Source organism: Magnolia sinica, chromosome 10 (genome assembly GCF_029962835.1).
Source record: "Magnolia sinica isolate HGM2019 chromosome 10, MsV1, whole genome shotgun sequence".
NCBI lineage: Eukaryota > Viridiplantae > Streptophyta > Magnoliopsida > Magnoliales > Magnoliaceae > Magnolia > Magnolia sinica.
In genome coordinates, this window is record NC_080582.1 from 80,496,838 (window position 1) to 80,517,046 (window position 20,209).

General features: G+C 38.9%; 1 protein-coding gene across 5 annotated transcripts; it reads left to right on the forward strand.

The window, feature by feature from the left end:
* The first annotated feature begins 1,497 nt into the window (after positions 1-1,497).
* Positions 1,498-19,536, forward strand: LOC131217123 (histidine kinase 5-like). Of its 5 annotated transcripts, none has more exons than XM_058211892.1 (14): positions 1,499-1,991; positions 3,680-3,797; positions 3,878-4,630; positions 6,787-6,843; positions 7,421-7,648; positions 11,683-11,776; positions 11,881-12,087; positions 12,533-12,663; positions 13,739-13,788; positions 14,639-14,982; positions 15,155-15,258; positions 16,778-17,638; positions 18,275-18,445; positions 19,317-19,536. In XM_058211892.1, the coding sequence occupies exons 3-14, from the start codon at positions 3,911-3,913 to the stop codon at positions 19,449-19,451; spliced, it is 3,102 nt and encodes a 1,033-aa protein (XP_058067875.1). In that variant the 5' UTR covers positions 1,499-1,991; positions 3,680-3,797; positions 3,878-3,910; the 3' UTR covers positions 19,452-19,536. The 5 variants fall into 5 exon arrangements, with proteins under 5 accessions (XP_058067878.1, XP_058067875.1, XP_058067874.1 ...); XM_058211893.1 differs by lacking the exon at positions 1,499-1,991 and adding an exon at positions 2,290-3,125; XM_058211895.1 differs by having other exon boundaries at positions 1,498-1,991; positions 3,680-4,630; positions 11,683-11,799; positions 11,979-12,087.
* Positions 19,537-20,209: the final 673 nt, after the last annotated feature.

A 20,209-nucleotide genomic window follows, 5' to 3' on the forward strand; every position in this document is an offset into this window, starting at 1 on the left:
CGTGTGACTTGAATGAGGTTTTATATATTTTTCATACCAACGTCTTTCTACTTTGAAGACTGGACGGTACTGATCATTAGAAATCTGCATGAGAAACATCGATCCATGATATGAACGATCCAGATCTCCAGATCTTATTCTCAACTAACAAATGACACGTGTGAGGACGAGAGTAGGTTGTATTCTACGACTCGTGAGACTATGGAATGTCTTTCTCTTGCAATCGACAGCTCCCAAAGCCGTCATTTTAGGGCGTCAACGTAACGGTCCTTACCTTAGCCCCTACTCGGCGCTTCGCCGACGCCCAATTTCTCTCACTCCTCACACGTGTCACTCATGTAAGGCCATCTATACCATCCAAATTGTGGGGGCACGTTAACGAACCCTACCTTTAAAATCAGTTCTAACCATCCAATCGATGGATGGATGGTTAAAAGTAAAATTCAGAGCACAGGAAATAAATCAGATGGTTGGGATCATCTTATCAGTGTAATTTTTGGGTGATTCTCTGTACAAAATTCGTTAGCGATTGGACGGTCTGGATATCCGTATAACTATGCCATGGGCGCTGTCCGATAGTCACCACCATTTTAAAAAGGGAAAGAACAATAACATGCAGGCACTTGAAAATTACTTGCAAATTGCACACGTGGCATATTAATCAAATCAAGCCGTCCAAATTATGGTATCAGTGTCGGTATATAATGGAAGCGGATTGCGTCCTGCTTCCGCTGGACAATAATCTGTCCAGCAGGGGCTCCGTGGGGTCTTCCATGATGTATGGACTTTATCCACGCCGTCCATCTAATTTTTCAGATCATTTTAAGTATTAAAAAGAAAATAGACAGATCCAAAGGTTAAGTGGACCACACAACAGGAAGCAGCGATGATACTGACACTCACCGTTGAAACCTTTCTAGGGACCACAGTGATATTTATTAGCCATCCAAAATCTGTTCATAAGGTCATATAAATATATAAATATGGATGAATGGAAAACACAAATATCAGCTTGATCTAAAACATCCAAACTTCTGTGGGCATTCGTTCCTCACTGTGTGGTCCACTTGAGCCTTGGATCTACCTAAATACCCTAAAATGATCTGGAAAAATGGATGGATGGCATGGATAAAACCCGTATATCATAGTGGGCCCCACAGAGTCGGCAGGAAGCAATCCGCTTAGGTATATAACGTAAAAAAGAAGCAGCTTATTTTATTATCTGAAAATAGGATTTTTGTACATTTATTGGATGGTTGAAAATGGAAAATATCCAACGGTCCTACTTCCAAAAACAAGTTCCCAGAGATTCTTCAACCAATTTGGGATTTTAACCTGTATTATTTGAGTTAATATAAGTCACGTGTGAAATTTCTTAGTACCTGCGTATCAAGCACACACGCAACCTGAGTATCATGTAACCCCTCTTTTTAAAACGGTGATAAACTCATAGTCGTCTTGCCCCAGTCTCTACAGAGCCGAGCGAGAATCTTTTAAAAGGATACCACTCATATGAGACCTGAATCCACACTCCCATTCCGAGAGAGAGAGAGAGAGAGGCCTCTTCGTTCCAAACTGCAGTACCACCAATTCACGTAACCCTCACCACAACAACAACCACAACAACAACTACAACAACAACTGCAACGCAACAATAATAAAATAAGAAAAAAACGAATCCCGTTTTCACTGCAATATTTATACCGCCACGCACATGGCTTCCTAAGGTTCTCTCCCCTTTGTTTTCTCCCCTCAGCACATGCTCTCTCTCTCTCTCTCTCTCTCTCTCTCTCTCTCTCTCTGATTCAATCACTTTCAGTGCTTTCTCTGCTGCGTCGAAAATCGCAGAGGAAGAGAGACAAAAGCCGAGCATTAGAGCCTTTTTTCGCATTTCCACTGCCTTTCTTTCGTTATTCAGTTCTCTGCGGTCGGATTTCTGAGCAGATTCTTTACTCCAAATGCACTACCTACCACAATTGACTTCCAGAGCGGTGAGTTTTCGGCAATGTAAAGATAATTCTCGGTCGAAATTCTGATTTTGTGTTTGAATTTTCGAGCTTTGGTTAGTCTTTGATTGAATCTTGCTTGTGATGATCGTCATGATGCAATCGTTGTTTTAGTACTTGCTCTGTTTTTTTTTCCTTCCAGATGTTTAGATGAGAGTCTTCGATTGTCTTTAATCTGCAGTTGCTGATTTCAGGCCAATCGGTTTATGTGAAGCGTTCTCTGGATTGGACTTTTTTTTTGTAAATTTAATTTTTTTAAAATAATTAATTGATTAATTTATATTCAATGTTCAGTTTTCATGTTGATTCCTGGTTTGGATTTCGTTAAGGCTGTTCAGATTTACATAATTGGATGAGGTATTATGCAATGCTTGGCTTGAATAGTTGTCTTTTCATTTGGGCCAAGTGTTCCAAGGAGTCCCCACTTTCAGTGATCTGGTCCATCTGGCGGGCCGAGTGGCAGATGGGCGATTGACCAAAGATCTACTCCATCAGGCATCCCATATGTTTTTTTGTTGGATGGCTAGGATTGCACGACAGCGGATGTTTGTGCAGCTTCACCCTTCCATGCTGGGGGGCCCTCCAGATGATCAGCCTTGATTTTTGAGAGGTGGGCCCCACCTGGTTAGAGTGTTGGCCGGAATGGGAGCGTCGGTAATTCAGGCGAGTATTGTATATTCCTTCTTATCTGATTGAAATGCATGGAGAAGGGTGGCGATCTTCTGGATATACTATTGTGACATCTCATTGACCTTCATTTCTTATATATATTTGATTTTGATAGCTTCAACATATAGAATATGAGTGTCGTTGTTTTCTTTCTTTGTTAATAATTCATTATCAGCATTCAGATTGCAGTCTGAATTGATTTCTACGATTGGATTTGGGAACTGATCCTTACAACAATGATGAACACATCCGAAGTCATTGCAGAAAAAAAAAAAAAAAAAAAAAAACTCAAACTCATTGCAGATACAAACAGCAGATCAGGGCTTCAAGTGTTGGGAGCAGCTAGGAGTATGGGCCTGATTTTGTGTGACCCACGCACTAACGAGTGATCTGGTAGGGCCCACTGGCCGACATGGACTTTTGGTGGGCCGAATCTCTTGGGTTTGCTTGGTAAGGGTAATCATTTTATCAGAAGATACATATCCTCAAAAAGCATGCTTGCAATTTAGGTCCCTTAGTCAAGAGGTTCAAGGTTGAAAATTTGCCATTTAACCCAACCGTCATTGAATATCTACTTATACTTCTCAAAATCTTCTTGTTTTTAGTGCCATGTGATCCTAAGACATTGGTACTTTATGGATTCCATTTGATAGAAATTCGAAAGGAGCAGTCAATGTTTTTGATATTTGGTTGTGAAGGGCTTTTGCTGCTTTGATTCATTTATTAATAAGATTGAATTGGCTTTTTAATTTTCCATGGCTGTTGAAATATCATCCTTCATTTTGTTCTCTAACCCAGCCTTCGCTGCATGCAAGTGAGCATCCTCACTGATTATTACTCTTGCTTTTATAATATCTTCAAATATGTATATGGTGCTTACCCGTTTGAGCCCATATGGGTTAACTAGTGCATCAAGCATCATTTCATTATTTATATTGAAGTTTTCTTTAGGCGGGGGTCTATGAAACATGATTTTTGATGTCGTATCTACATGTTCTTTGTAGGTTTCTTCATCTGATTCTAGTTCTTCCATAACAACAAGACTGCATCTGCATACCCTGATTTCGAATGTTGTACAAAGGCTTTGTTAAATCATCTAATGAAACTGAGATGCTACTAAAGGTTCCAATCACATATTGCCTACTAGGTGTGCTACAAGAGTTCTTTGTACTGTTTTAATTGAATGGTGATGTTGTGGACAGAGGTGGGGCTGACGTGATATCTTACGTTTTTGAATGGTTTGTGAGATGGGGGGTGACTATTTTGAAGAAATGGACATTGAAGTCCTTCCTTCTATGTGGCCTGAAGATCTTAGAAATGAAGTCGGCAAGCAATTCAATGTAGAAAAGCCCGGGATGGACCAAGATATGTTGGAGGAGGTTACAATCACAGAGGAGCCGTCTATTGTCGATTTCAAGCGCCTCTTAGAGCTAACTAGTTATAGCGAGAAGAGCTCCTCTCAGTTGGCATTCCTTGTAAAGCAGTGGGAATATAAGCAGGCTAATGCTGTTCGCCTTCTGAATGAAGAACTCAAGATCCTAAACAAGCAAAGGAAGGAAGTGGAGCTACAGAAATTGGAGATCTTGGAGCAGCATCGATTTGAGGAAGATAAGTATGCTGGTGACAAGCGATCAATTTCCATATTGGATGAAGTTTTAGATATATGGGAAGCTATACCTCGGAGGAAAAACGATAGCATTCTCCATAAAAAGAAGCTTGAAATAGATGCTGAGTATGATACAATTAAGTACTGGAAGCAGAGGGCCAAGGAACTGGATAGATTGTTGGAAGCTAGCATCCATAGGGAGCATATACTCCAGGAGAAGTTGCAGGAAATTGTGAAAAATTTGGAAAAGCAGTCCTCACCTGTTGAAGAATTGTCTCAAATTTTGAAAAGAGCAGATAATTTTCTACATTTTGTTCTCCAGAATGCACCCGTTGTAATTGGCCATCAGGTAATTTTGATTTCAATGCTAATTAATGATCAGAAACATGAATGAGATGGAGTATGTTCTACTTTGCTGCAATATTAGCTTGTGGATGGGAATAGGATTTCAAATACCGAAAAATGTAGTCGGGTGTCTTGCAACTGCTGAATTGTTTTGATTCAACATATTTTTGAAATAATTAGCATGTTTGTGAATCTATCCCTGATCAATATCAGTAAGTACTAATCATTATCATCATCTAAGCCTTATCCCAACTAATTGGGGTCTGCTACACAAATCCTGTTCTGCCATTCTACCCTATTAAGGGCCATAACATTGCCCTACCATGAATTTGGAATGTCATATGCCAGGATTCATGATGAAAGTGATGGCAACACCAGCTGCTAACCAGACACAACTCTCCTCCTTTATTGGAGCTTGGTACTGGCAACTGGAGCACAAAACTCCAGCAGGTACCATGTAAGAAAAAGTACTATATAATATGTTAGAATAAACCATGGAGATGCAAATCCGTTGGCTTTGTTTTAGAGATGAATAAACATTTACACACTATACTTGTATCTTATGTAACTTGAAAAAGGAAGCATTGTTTGGACCAATTAATGGCTTTGGATGTAGGGGCTTACATTATAATTATCCATATGTAAAAGAATCCCAAAAATGACTAACACTGACAATAAAGCTCAAAATCAATTATCCGTATGGAAAAAGTATTCCAAAAATAAAGATAATTACAATTAGACATCACTTACTGAAGATGGGGCCTTAGATAGGAATGATTGGTGAAACAAGATGTGTAAAGCTAACCCAAATAGCTGAGATAAGACTACGATGATGATGATGCTTGTGATGATGATGATATGTGCCCTTTCCAATTGTGTCGGACACATGGACATTAGCATGTGTCTACTTGCTATGATTCAGAAAAATTGCCTTGTCCTTGTTACATGAGAACTGATCACCTAGAGGCAATGGCACCGCGACTACAGTACCATCTTTCCTACCGTGCCACTTCTGTAGGACATCCTTACCATGAAAGCTGCAGACCCCAGCATGAATATTACCCTTCTTGAAAATCAAGCTGATCCACTCACCAGGCACCTGTATGGGGAGTCAGACAGTCTATTGTCCATTGATTGCAAATAGCATGGTCCATCTGATTAGTGGACTGGACTGATTCTGTGCCAGGTTATCTTCACGGTGGGGCCCGCTGCTTTCATGGTAGGCAGGAAAGATGGAACGAAACCACAAGTTGTTGTGCCGTTGCATGTAGGTGATCAGTTCCTTTGTTCGACAGGTTGGATTATGGTTGATTCCATCCATTATGCACATATGCATGCATACATATGTGTGTCTGCCAAAAGGTCATCATCTAAGCCTTAACCAAACTAATTGGTATCAGCATTTGTCTAGTCACACATGGTGTCTAAGCATCTAACATGAGATCTTCACTAATTCTTAGAAGCATTTTAATCTTAGGCTCTTGGCTGATGTAACAAAGTAGAAGTAGAACTTTCAAGTCATTAGGTTTGAAGGTGGTTGGAAACAAACATCATTCTTTATTATATGAGTTTTAGAAAGGAAAAAAGAGTTGCATGATAATGACAATTTTACTATGAACAAATAATTTACAAGGGCATTTAGAATTTCAAGAAATGGGTTGGTGCATGTCATCCCATTATTTCCATTTAAATAATAAAATGGAAACTGCCAATTCAAGTATTAATTTCATGACTCTATAGTATAGAGATTTGTTTTACAATTCAGTCCTGTTTTCTTAATGGATGTTGACTCTGGAAAAGGTGGAAGTTGTCTTTTCTATTCTATACTGTGCAGGATGTGTTTACATACTGAGATTACCAACACAAAATTAATGAACTGATTGGTCACCTTTTCTGAAGCATGTCAGCATCATGAAGCCATGTAATGCAGGAATTATCCTGGAGAAAATTGCAGTCATAATGAGTCTCTTCCTCTGAATTTTCTATATTCGAGACAAATAATTGTACCTTTTTGCTTTGTGTAATTTTGCAGTATTGTCTAGGCTGTATTATACTGTGTTTACCAATGCTATTGATGGGAAATGAATCCTTATGGTGACATTTTTTTTTGGCTGTACTATCATGACATATGAAAATAATGTTTTTAACCTTTCATTCCAGGATAAAGAATTGCGGTACCGGTTCATTTATAACCATTTTCCGAGTTTACAAGAGGAGGTAGCTGATTGCCAACAACTTTCATGAGGGTTATACTGCGTAACCTAGTAAACATTTTTGTGTTTTTATTTATTTTATTTATTTATTTTTAAAATTATTATTAATATCATCTAAGATACTGCCAATTTTGGTGACATTTTTAATTTTCTTCTGCAACTTATTTTTCTTGGGTGCCATTTGCATGCATTTCAAGATGGGTTAAAACTATAACTTTAGTAGCATGGAAATAACCAAATTGTAATTCCCTTCACATTGTGGCTCTGGGCTCCAAACTGCAATTAGGTTACTCTCAACTTGTAGTTCCAATGGAGAGTGGCTGCAATTTGAGGGCTACATTCTCATTATGAAAACTAGAAAATATCATTGATATTGCTATTGATTCTTCTTGTGATTAAACTGAATATTCACACCTCAATTCTCTGGTGCATTCAAACAGTCTTAGTGGTACTCTTCTGAAACTAGAAAGTGTAATTTTCCTTCAAATAGGAAAATTCCCCTTTCACAATGCCAGTGGTTATTTTCATCATTTGTGGAAGTGATACATATGCATCTTTGTTCAAAATCTCTGCTATTTCAGGACATCATTGGTAGAACAGACGTTGAGATATTTACTGGAGCTGGTGTTAAGGAATCTCAAGAGTTCAAGAGGGAAGTAATGGAGCGGGGTTTACCCGCAAAGCGTGAAATTACTTTCGAGACCGAATTATTTGGGTCAAAGACATTCTTGATACATGTTGAACCAGTATTTAGCAAATCCGGCGACACAATAGGTGTGAACTATATGGGGATGGATGTAACGGATCAGGTAACTTGTCATTCCAAACTTCAAAATCTATCTGTACTTTTTTGTTCTTTGAACCACTGGTTTACTTAAAAATATTTGTATTTGTAAAATTTCAATTTGTGGTTTTAATCTCTTTCAAATCATCAATCTTCATGAGTCAGGAACTGCTCCATATATTAGAAGCAAATGAAGAAGAACAAAATTCAGGTTCTAGTGTCTAGATGCACTTAGATAATGCTACAGAATCTAAAGATCACCTTTTTCTAACATTTTTTTTTTTTTTGTAAATATCAAGTAGAAGATGAGTACTTTGTAATGCAATGGAACAAATGCTACAGACTTTCAAATGGGAAAGTTCTCTTTGACCATGTTAGCTAGATTCTTTAGACTAGCATGCTGAGAAATTTGGAAAATGGTAGGAAGAATAATTGCGAGTTGTCTTTATCAGTAGAATTATTTTGATTCTTTTCTTCTTCTTTTTTACAGTTCTCTGCCTACTGATGTTAATATCTAGGCTAAGCTTGAGCAAGCAATAAGAGGCCCAAAGTAATTGTGGAACCGACATGAATGTCCAGTTTCTCATACGTCCTTGTTTCTTTTTGACAAAGATACAGGGGCACCCCCCCTTTAAGAAAAAGAAGAAAGGATAAAAATGAATGTCGATGGATCAATAAGAACAAACTTAAATGCTGGCTGCACAAGGGCTGCTTATAGAACATATTGGTCGAGAAATATAGATCATTAAGGTTTATTATTTGTGGTAAATCAGGAATGGGAGGAAGGTGTGGATTACATTAGATGTGAATGAACGAGATCAGAAGAATAATAAGATGAAGACGAGAGCCATTGGGCCAGCTGGGCCCAAATACAACAAAGCCCAAAATGTCCAATAGAAACCCTTTAACTAATGACCTCTAGCCAACTCAAAAACACCACTAAACAATGTAGTGCACATTATTCAGACAATACATTTAATAAAATAAGGGCACGTTCAGGTGCCGCTAAAAAATGAGTTCATCTAATTAGAGATCATAGTTTATATGAAATTTTGGTTATATTTTTAATCCATACCAAAAAAATTGATCTCTAGTACATAGTTATGATTATATAAAATAAAATGAGATGAATGCACGTTTATTTTCTCTCAATAACACCCCTCAATTTCAATAAGAAACGAACACTTTCCAATACTTCTTATCTTTTAATCAACACTAACCTTGAGGATACATTTTTCTCAAAAAATTCTGAATGCTTTTATTTTGAATCCACCACAGCAGGTATCCAAAGGATTCTGAATTTGATGATATGAGATTTTTGAACAGGACTGGGGCTCAATTCTAATGCCTTCAAAATATCCATAGGTGGGTCTGCCTCTATGGAAGGGTGAAAGAGAGATGTTGCCAATTTGTCATTGATCAAGATGTTACATTTGGACTATATGCAATTACAAATTGAAGTAATTGATTTTGGTTTGTTGCCAAGATTATGATAACTTTATCCATGGAATGCAAGTACTTAAGTTTTTGAAATCCCGTTATTTGAGTTGATCATGTCATCTGTATAAACCAAAGCCTCATCATCATCATCATAGCCTTGTCCTAGCTATTTCCTTCAAGTTTTTGAGTCCCTTTTGTACATAACGCCTCATCCTCAGCAAATGAACAAGCCCTCGTATCCCTTGGCATTTGGGAAGTGACTAGTCGCTTCTGGCGAAGTTTGTCAAAGGCCAACCACTACATAGAGAGATCATATACCAGTCATGAGTGCGTATAATTGGGAATCACCTTCGCTTCGCTTCGGCGGACTAAGCTACAGGTCCTCTATTCACATTGCGGGTCATTCACTTGCTGTGTCGTATGCTCACCTTATCCCTTAACCTTTGGTGGACTATGGGAACGGTGAGCTATGACTCCGCTTGTTGCCACCCCAGTGTTACGTTATGACCTTTTATTTGGACTCAAATTTTTTGACAAGCAAGTCAACCAACTCAGGTGTATAAAAAAAATACCCTTCAGAAACTGACTGAAATTGTGCTAAGGATCCCTATCGGAGGGGGAGCGCATTCTCAGTCAGTTTCTATAAGTTGCAGTCCCTTTCTCTTTTCAGGAGTTTTCGTGTGTAGAGGTCATCCCATCCATGGGCCCAGGAGATTCTCTAGAAGAAATATGGGGTTCTGCTTTTAGCGGCAACATGCTTTTGGGTGGGACCCCCGATTGGACTACCACTTGAACTAAAGCCGGAACAAAAAGTTTTTTCTATGACTACCAGAACCACATGTTCAAGTTTCCCTGCGTGTGGCTCGTCCGTGATAAGTTCTTTGCATTTGTAGGCATGCATTAATTAAATACTTAGGACAGGTAAGAATCTCCTTAACGGAAAAGTGGAGATTTCCACCATAAAAGGGATGGGAAGTTTGGATCATGCTCGATCGGCAAGGGATGGTGACTAGGTGGGGTGGAGATAAAAAGGGTCACAACCTTGGTTAAGTCCTTTTAGGCGTACTTATTTTTTTCAGGCCCTTCAACCGTAGTCAAGGTTGCATCCTGATTGGAGCCATCTCCAATCTCTGTTGCACATGAACCATCTCGATCATTTTCTCATATTAGGACTACTCCTAGCCTGCTTGAAATGATCTCATTCTTAATTCCATCCTTCATATTCTTCCCAAACATCCGTCTTTTTTTTTTTTTTTTTTCCCCTCTTTGAGCTTCCCACACATCCATCTCAACATTGTCACCTATACAACACTCATCTTCTGCTCATGTTGCCTTCTAAATGCCCAACACCCCCCCCCCCCCAGAAAAAAAAAAGAAGCATGGCCCCTCTAATAAATTGCTTGTCTTTTCGTAAAGTTTCATAGGCATGCAATGATCACACAATGCTCCAAAGGCACATCTCCACTTTGTCCACTAGCTCTAATTATTTTGGAAACCAGAGCTTAACATCATCATCTAAACCTTGCCCCAAGTACTACATGAATGCTTTTACTCCATTCCACTCCATCAAGGGCCCTAACTTTAGTTAGACGGTATGTTATCAAGTCTTTTTTTACTACCTCCACCCACGTCCAAGTTATCAAGTCTTTTCTTTCTACCTCCACCCATGTCCTTTTGGGCCTTCACCTGGCCCTTTTAGAACTCTCAACTTGTACAAACTCACTCCTAACCGGCACATCTCTTGGTCTCCGTTGCAAATGACCAAACCATCTAACTCTACTTTCCCTCATGTTATTACCTATTGGTGCTACTCCTAAATTCCTTTGGATGCATTCATTTCTATCCTTCATTGTCTTGCTACTCATCCATCTCAACATCCTCATTTCAGCTACTCCCATCTTATGAACATGTTGTTCCTCAATTGCCCAATATTTTGTCCCATAAAGCATGGCTGGCTTATAGCCATCCTATAAAAATTTCCTTTCAATTTGAGTGGTACCCGGCGATCACATATAACTCCAGAGGCACATCTCCATTTCTTCCACCAAGCTTGAATTCTATGGGCGACATTCTTCTCATTCTCTCCACTCTTATGAATTATGGACCCAAGATATTGAAAGTTGTCATTTTGGAAAACTTCTTGGTCAACAATCCTAACTAATTCCTCATTCCCACTCCTATTGTTACTAAAATTGCCCTCCACATACTCTGTTTTAGTATGACTAATTTTAAATCCTTTAGATTCTAAAGCACCCCTCCATAAACCACAGTTTAACTATAAAATAAATTGCTTGCCAAGTATTGAAAATTGAGACTTTATGGTAGTGGCGAGCCAAATGATGGTTCAACCTATGTTTAGAATGAACTTCAATCTCTATTTAAAATGCCATTGCTACATTTCAGGAGTACATATCTTTTCAGCTTCTTACCCTTACTCCATTTTCTTCCTGATTTTTTCCCTAAAAAAAACAAGTATATATCATTGGGTCTAAGCCTAGTCCAACTTTCAAGTTGTTTCAAGAAACATGTTGTTTTCATTTTCTTGTTTTTCTTCTCTATGTTCTTGCAGTCAGCAAGGTTTATTTTCTCTATAATATATTGTTTCTCATCTTATAACAGGTAATAAAAAGAGAAAAGATGGCAAGGCTTCGGGAGCAGATAGCTGTGCAAAAGGCCAAGGAAACAGAACTGAATAAAACAATTCACATAACAGGTATTGCAATGTCTGCTATTTGTCTAAATCTGGATTGGAACTTTGGATGACTAAAAGTTTCACTTATTATATTTCTTTTCTTTTTTCTTTCTCCCTTTCATTAGAGGAAACGATGCGGGCAAAACAAATGTTAGCAACTATGTCTCATGAAATAAGATCTCCCCTTACCGGGGTTGTTAGTATGGCTGAGATCCTTGCCAACACAAATCTAGATCAAGAACAACGGCAGTTGTTGGATGTTATGCTATCTTCTGGAGATTTGGTTTTGCAACTTATCAATGACATTCTTGACCTCTCTAAGGTGGAGTCAGGTACAAGTTTCATTTATTTTCTAATATGGCATGTAGAGGTGACTTATAATTTCATATCTATTGACTTGAGAAATAAATCAATACAAGTGTAAGCCAAAACTTTATCTTAGTCGAAGACTCATCTAGCTAGTAAAATGCTTAGTTATCAGCCTCCAGAAAGTTATGGATTTGTTTCCAAATGTCATTATATGAAAAGTTGGTGCTGAAATTCTACCTGAAGAGAACAAAGTAGAAAGTCTTTTGGATTTTTCATTTTCACTCATCTCCATCTCCCTGATAATTTCAGTTGCATTCTTATTTCTTTTCCTGATAGGAAGCAGGCATTCTAATAATCTGATTTCAAGGTCTCTAATTCTGTTATAGCTTTTAAGTGGAAACGGTTTATTGATGCCAAATAGTGATTGACTACCTGGATATATAAGGCTACTTGTCCTGTTCCCTGTAGGAGTCATGAAATTGGAAGCTACGAAATTTCGGCCAAGAGAGGTAGCAAAACATGTATTACAGACAGCTGCAGCATCATTGCAGAAGGAACTAATCTTGGAAGGACATGTAGCAGATGATGTTCCTGTGGAGGTGAGAAGTTGCAACATTTTCTGCTATTAAACTGCACTTCGTGATGCCTTATGTTTTTGGACATGATTTAGCCATGCTTTCAGGTGCCTGACTTTTTTCCTTTCATTTTTGTGTTCATACCTTGAGATACTTCAATTGCACTTATATGATATGTGGCACTCTTGTAGCATGAATGTCACTTGCGATTTTCATTGCAGAGTTACTGTCAACTTCACAAGTACACTGGCCTCGGATCCTGGTTAAACTATTAAAAGTCCACCATTTTCAGTCTTTGACCCTTAAAAGAGATTACTGATTAATAAAGAATTTAGTTTCCTTGCACAAAAAAATTTCTAAATATAAATAGAAAGAAACTTAAATTCTGCAAAAGCCATAATTTGATCAGATAAAAGATCACCTTATCACTCTTTCCAAGTAGATATATGTAGTCAATGTTGCAAGGGTAATGACATCTATGTGGGGCTCGGCATGATATTGGTTGCAAATTTATGGCGTATATTCTATAATAAGCATTCCTATGATACAAATGTGTAATTTATAATGAATGATATCAGTGGCACATGCTAGATTACCCATTGTACATATTTATTTATTTATCATTCCTATGATACAAGTAGCAATGCGGGGGCATTTTCACACCGGGCTTGAGTGGGTGGTTGGGGTGGGCGGTCCACGGAACCCATGGATTTGGGGCCTGTGTGAGGGGGCTGGCTCATGTGAGGACCTAAACCATGGATTTAGGGCCTGGGCTATAAGATAAAGGGATTAATTCTCCATGCTCTATCAGTTCGAGCTTTTAGAGCAAGTGGTTAATTGTCCTACATCAAATTGGTATCAGAACGGGAGGTCTCATGTTCGAGACTCCTCACCAGGTGGGCAGCCCACAAAACCCATGGATTTGGGGCCCGTGCGAGGCGGAACTCATGGATTTGGGGCCCACGAGGAGGGTTCAGTGGTTTGAAAGTTTGCTGCACCGAATCATTTTTCATCCACCTTCAGTTTGCATTGCACAATAGATCATAATCTTTTACATAGGTTCTTTTATTTACGTTTGATTGGTGGTGTGTTCTTTTAGGTTATTGGTGACGTGCTAAGGATCCGGCAGATTCTTACCAACTTGATCAGGTAAGACCTTCATTAATACTTATGCTTAGAAAATCTCCTTAATGCTTATGCTTCAGAAGTTAATAGCAACTTTTATGCCATTACTGCACTTCTCTACAGATTTCATTTGCTCACTCTCATAGGTCTCTCTCTTCTCGAAATGCCTTTCTTCTCTTACTTCCATCATTTCTCACACACCTGTTCCTTTGTTTACAATCTTCATTAATGTGTATATTTATTATTATACACCCTTTTAGATCGAGAAGTCATGTTCCTTAGATTCTTTTATAATTGTCTTACATTGGGTTACTCTATACGAACACTATTCAGTTGTTCAATTCATAGTTATTTACTTAAACTGTTCGCAGTATTCAATTAAATGTGATCTTGGTGTTTGTCACTCTACAGTTTTGATTTCTTTCAAAAGATCTAAAACACCCCAGAAAAATCAAGAGATCTGATCTAGAGATTTATCCAATTTCTAACCTGATTGAGAGATCAAGAATCTCCAAGCATTTTCTTTTTCCATCAACCAGTTTCATGATATATAGTCTCCTACCTCAACTCACCGTCATCACAAAACATTGATTTAGAGTTTCTTTCTCTTAATCCCAACTTTTTTCTCCCCTTTCGCTTTGCATTATCCAATCATCCATGAAATCCGATTTTCCAGAGCCTAGATCTTTGATCTTGGCCATGGAACCATGTATCTCGAACTATAATTACCAAATGAGGTCTTTCACATGTTCAACCATTTGATGTGACTATGATAACATGGTTACTAGTGCCTGACAGCTTTCCGTAACTTTTCTTGCATTCAGTATATGCTCATTTGGGTCGTCTCCTAAATTTAGGTTGCACTTGTTTGCAGCAACGCAATAAAATTTACCCATGAAGGAAAGGTTGGGATAAACCTTCGTGTGGTACCGGAACAATATTTTGGACACGAAGAGGGATGCCAATCAGCAGTTTCGGCAAAAGAACCAATGGAAGAAAGTTCCTCTGCAGCATCTCAGAATAGCTGCAGTCCAGAATCCATGCAATGTCAGACATCCGAGGAAGATCATGACCAATACGGCATCCCTGATGATGGAGCGGGAACATCAGTAAAAATGGCAGCTTCAATGGATGAATACAAAGAGAAGCATCACCACCCTCATGAAACAGTAGTCTGGCTGCGTTGTGATGTATATGACACTGGAATAGGGATTCCAGGTATCCTTTCTTGTTCTTGCTTTCTCATGATCCTGTAAAATCATGTTGATACGTTTAATGTGGAATCACGCTGACTCATTTCCTATTCCTTTGAAAATGCAGATGTAGTGTAATTTTCTTTTATTCCCATATCCACAAATATTGATTAGATTTATTTACTACCATGTCACAGAAAAGGCATTGCCAACATTATTTAAAAAGTACATGCAAGTCAGTGCAGGCCATGCTCGAAAGTATGGAGGAACAGGCCTTGGCCTTGCAATCTGTAAACAACTGGTGAGCTGCTCACTGAATATTTCTTGTTTTCATTTCTATCCAGTTAATAAGGTCATCTTTTTCTATAATTTCTCAGCGGCACTTGGAAATTGGAATCATCGTAAATGGATTCTCATTATACTGAGAAAAATATATTCAATGGGCTGAGCCTGGGCCAGGTCAGGGTCAGCCTCATCTGACCCAAAAATAAAAAGCCCGGGCCCAAGCCCAACCCAAACCTGATTAGAAGTTTGTCAAGCTTGAGCTTGGACCATTAAACAATTCCTGTGCATATATTAATGGTTTGAATGCATAATGCACAACTAATACATGTTAGTGATGTTACTATTATCATGGCCTGGGCCGAGCTTGGGCTGACCTGACTAGACAGACCCAGTGAACTTGACCTGAACCCCAACCTAACCAGGCCCAGGATTCCAGGCACAAGATGGACCCCTGATGGACCAGTTCCTGGGACCAACTAGGCTGGCTGACAAGTTGACAACCTTGGTTTACTTAGATTAAGCCTCCCAGAAGTGAATTTGATAAAGCTAGCCATTTCTTTGCTCTTTCACAAACCTCTGGACCAATCCATTGTGCTCCTCCATACCTCCATATTGGGATATCTGTCTGTCAACTTCCAATAGGATGCAGTATACAACTGAACTGAGAGTCGTCTGATCTCTGGAGGCTTGGTTCATGATTTGAGAAGATGCTGTCATGTTTATGTTATTGATTGGAACTATTTTTAACTTTCATAGGGAAACGAATCATGTTTCAGATATGTTAGCTGTCCTGGTGAATTGGTTGGTCTTATTGAGGTCTCCCTAGTTTCCCCAAATCCATAAGAGGTTCTATCTTATGTTCTGTGTTGTTTGTGTTTGCTTCAACTACTTAACCAATATAGTTCCAATCATGGTTTAAAATCTTCTCAATGCTGTCATGATTTGGCCGAGTCATAGCGATTTCTTCAGAGAACGATTGATAACATAGGCTGGCAAGCAAGGGCTCTATGTTTCAGGTTGTTTCTTCCAAGTTGAATGCCAATTATTAGTTTTGGTGCATGACTCATTTGAAATGGGAAGATGATGATGTGAACACCGTGAGTGTTGAGAGTTCTCACTCTTACTTTCTTCTCACTTTTAAGGATTTGGGTCTTAGGAAAATGCAAATTTTCAGACCCCGCCGAAGAATAAAGAACAATAGCTCAGATGCATGGATCTGAGTTTTGAATGAAAATGAGCTAAAATTTGAAGTTGTCTGGGTATTTTCTACTGTTTTCATGTGAAATTAACGTCTATGTCAATGATCTTTTGATTTGGCCCTTGACATGAATCTTTGATGAATAATAGGAGTTCCTTTTATGGTTCGTAGATTTTTTTAGGTTATTATTAATTGTAATATTTTGGTACTTGTGTTGTTTGTTTCTTGTAAGATAGAAATTGAAGGATTTTCATAATTGAATTACCAAAAATATTTTATTCTTCGTTCAGTTTTCTTCACATTTCTAACTAATTGTGTTGAAATCCATTTGATGCAGGTAGAGTTGATGGGTGGTCATCTTACGGTGACCAGCCGAGAGCATTGCGGTTCTACATTCACGTTCGTATTGCCTTGTAAGGTATCTCCAAAGGGGGACCATTCTGATGACCCTGATGATGAGCTCTCTGATATGGCTGATCATGAAGCTGTAGCCGATCCCAACACCAATGAAGCCAACATTGGGTATTTTCAATTTCAACCACGCACAATGGGTTCATCTGGTGGGTCCACAACAAGGACAAAACTACTATCACCGAGCATTGTGCCCCATATTCCTTTGCATAAACTAAATGATTTATCAGCGGATTCATGCTCAGTTCCTTTGAATAATTGTATATCAAGAGAGTCAGCTTCGCTTGAAGATGCTTGTTCAACTGCTGATCCTGCCGAGATAGTGTCGGAAATTGAGAGTTCTCTAAGGCCAGATGTAGACCTGAATGCTGAAAGTTTAACTGGAAGAGGCATGCAACGTCATGTTGATGCGAATGGCCTTGTTATGACGAGATATCATCGACCGAGTACAGATTCCAACAATGTTCAAGGAAGTAGAGATTCCCAACAATGTATGAAGAAATGTGTAGAGGTAACTGACACAGACGAGAAGAATGGTGAGGACCATTCACCTTCAACTCAGAAACATGGGAAATCTGATGGAGCTCTGGGGACTGTACCTTCTAGCAGTTTGGAGCTGCCCAAATCCACATTGCCGCCCAAGATCCTCCTTGTGGAAGATAATAAGATAAATGTAATGGTGACCCAGTCCATGATGAAGCAGTTGGGCCACAGCATACGTGTTGTGAATAATGGATTAGAAGCTGTTCGAGAAGTTCAATGTTGTAGATATGATCTTGTTCTAATGGTAATCTTTTGAACCCACACATTTTCTTCATGCATGTTAGAAGAGGTGGCTGTTATAGACACTAGTTCTAAAACTCGGCAACTCAAATCAAAACTTGGTTGATTCACCTCAAGCCAATGAGATTTCAAGCCTAGTCTCGTGGAAACTCACTCAGGAGTGCAACTCGGCTCCAACTTGCCATGACTCCTAGAATCAACTGCTGACTCAGTCGAGTCCCCGACTTAACGTGATTCAAACCGAGTCACTCATCAGGTCACCTTTTTCCTTTTCAAAAAAATGAGAAGAGGAACATTGAGTTTGAAGCTTATGACCTTCACTACAAAAGTGCATAGGTCTGCTACCAGCACGTCATAGGCGTTGCTTTCTAACTGTTTTAAATATTTAATTATTACATGAATACTTTTTAATTTATATATTAAATATTGAGTTTAGTCAAGCACAGGATCTGTAGTCTTTGAGTCGAGCTGACCTAGCTGGACACTGAGTTTTGGGTTTTTGAACTAGTTATCAACATGTTCAGTTTTCATTTTGATCTACCATGTTGCGCTAATATTAAATGAAGCATGTTAGCCTCAGGGGTTAAATATTGAAAATGGTAAGCCCCAAATACTGATAATTGTCTCCACAATGATGCAGGATGTTTGCATGCCAGTAATGGATGGCCTTCAAGCCACAAGGTTGATTCGCTCTTTTGAGGAAAATGGCAACTGGGATGCGGCTGCAGAGGCTGGAATCGATCAAGCTGTGCTTTCTTCAGATTCACAGCCAAACTATCTCGATTCTAGGAACAGACTCCCCATCATTGCGGTAAGAAGTTGGATAGTTTAAGCATGTCTTATTGAGTCCGTCTCACATCCAATGTGTTGTATGGTATGTAGTGGAGCAGACTATTCCCCAAATTGGTGACATGCGTATATAAAAAAACACACATCTTATTCAGTTTGTCCTCATTTCCAATGTGTTGTATAGTATGTAGTGGAGCAGAATATTCCCCAAATTAGTGACATAAATCTGTGCATCCAAAAACAGTGAAATAAGCATTTGCATTAGAATGCCTTAGCCCTTAGCCATTGCATTAAAATGCCTTAGCCCTTAGCCATGAGCGTCACAAATTAGAAACTAGAAAGTACAACAAGTACTCGGCTGTTGATGCTTATTAAATCAGATCATTGTCATAGTGCTAAAACTTGGTGACTTGACCAGAACTCAGCCAAGTCAACTTGACTCAGCACGATTTTAACCCAAGTCAATAGGAGACTTGTCATTAGCATGACCTGGTGCCAAATCAACAATACTCGTCGAATCAGGTCACTAATTCAGTCAACTCTGTGAACTGAGTCAATCACCTGGTTGTTTTTCCTCCACAAAAGTCAAAAGATTCATGACCGTAGCTAAGAAAGCAAAAGTCTATTACTAGCACACCATGAGCAGTGCACTTGTTTAATTCGGCTGTTTTATTTATATATTCTACCCACTATTTATCACTATAAATACTTCAATTTAATTATTAAATATTGAGTCCAGCAAAGACTCGGTCTATTCTTCAAGTCAATCTGACCTGGCTAGACATCGAGTTGAGTTTGAAATAAACTGTATCTAATGTTCATATTGCACAAAAATGATCCAATTGTGACGTTGGTTGAGAGCTGTCTAACAGATGTCTGTTGGTCCCCTGCAGATGACGGCGAATGCATTAGCGGAGAGTGCAGCCGAATGTCTTGCGAACGGTATGGATTCCTTTGTATCCAAGCCTGTGACCTTTCAGAAATTGAAACAATGTCTTCAGCAATATTTGCCATCTAAAAATCTGTAAATTCCTGCTTTTGTCATGTATAAAGGAAAATGAGTGTGATCCAAGTTTTGTAATCAATGTATCATGTTTTGGCCTGCTGATCTTATTTCCTGGTGAATTAAATAGATTCAAGCTGTCCATCATGTTTTTATGTGGCCCAGCCTGGAAATCTGGACAGTTCATTCACCAAATGGATGGTAGGTTCAGTTAGGATTGGAGCAATGAGAACACTCTGACTCCATTGGTTTTGCAAGTTCTGTCCTTCAGTTTTAAGAGGGAAAAGAGAAAGTGATCCTTCTGACAGCTGTGTTTGTGAGTGAACCTTGATCTCAGCCGTATGGATGGCCTAACAATGAAAGTGGTCCATCTAGGCAGTGGATGCTTGCATGTTGAATATCAATTTCGAAACTTTTTTGTTATCATTAATTTGCAGGCTTCCAATTGAATGGCTAGGATCGTCGAACCCATGCAATTTTATACTTGTAGCCCATCCAAGAAAATGCAGTAAAATGGGAATGTCTCAATATTAAATCATTTACATAGAAATACAGTTAAATAGCCATGTTAGCCAGGAGAGAATCTGTAATGATACATGCTTGTACATGTGGAGACAATAGATTCTGATCATTCATCTTTTGGGCCCAAGTGTGGCTTTTTGGCAGATACAGCATGCTAGTAAGATGATTTTGAGAATCACCGTTGGGCATTGCGGGGTAGGGAAAAAAATGTCAAGATTCACCGGGCACATGTACAAAAATGGGCAGGCAGCATAATCAGGC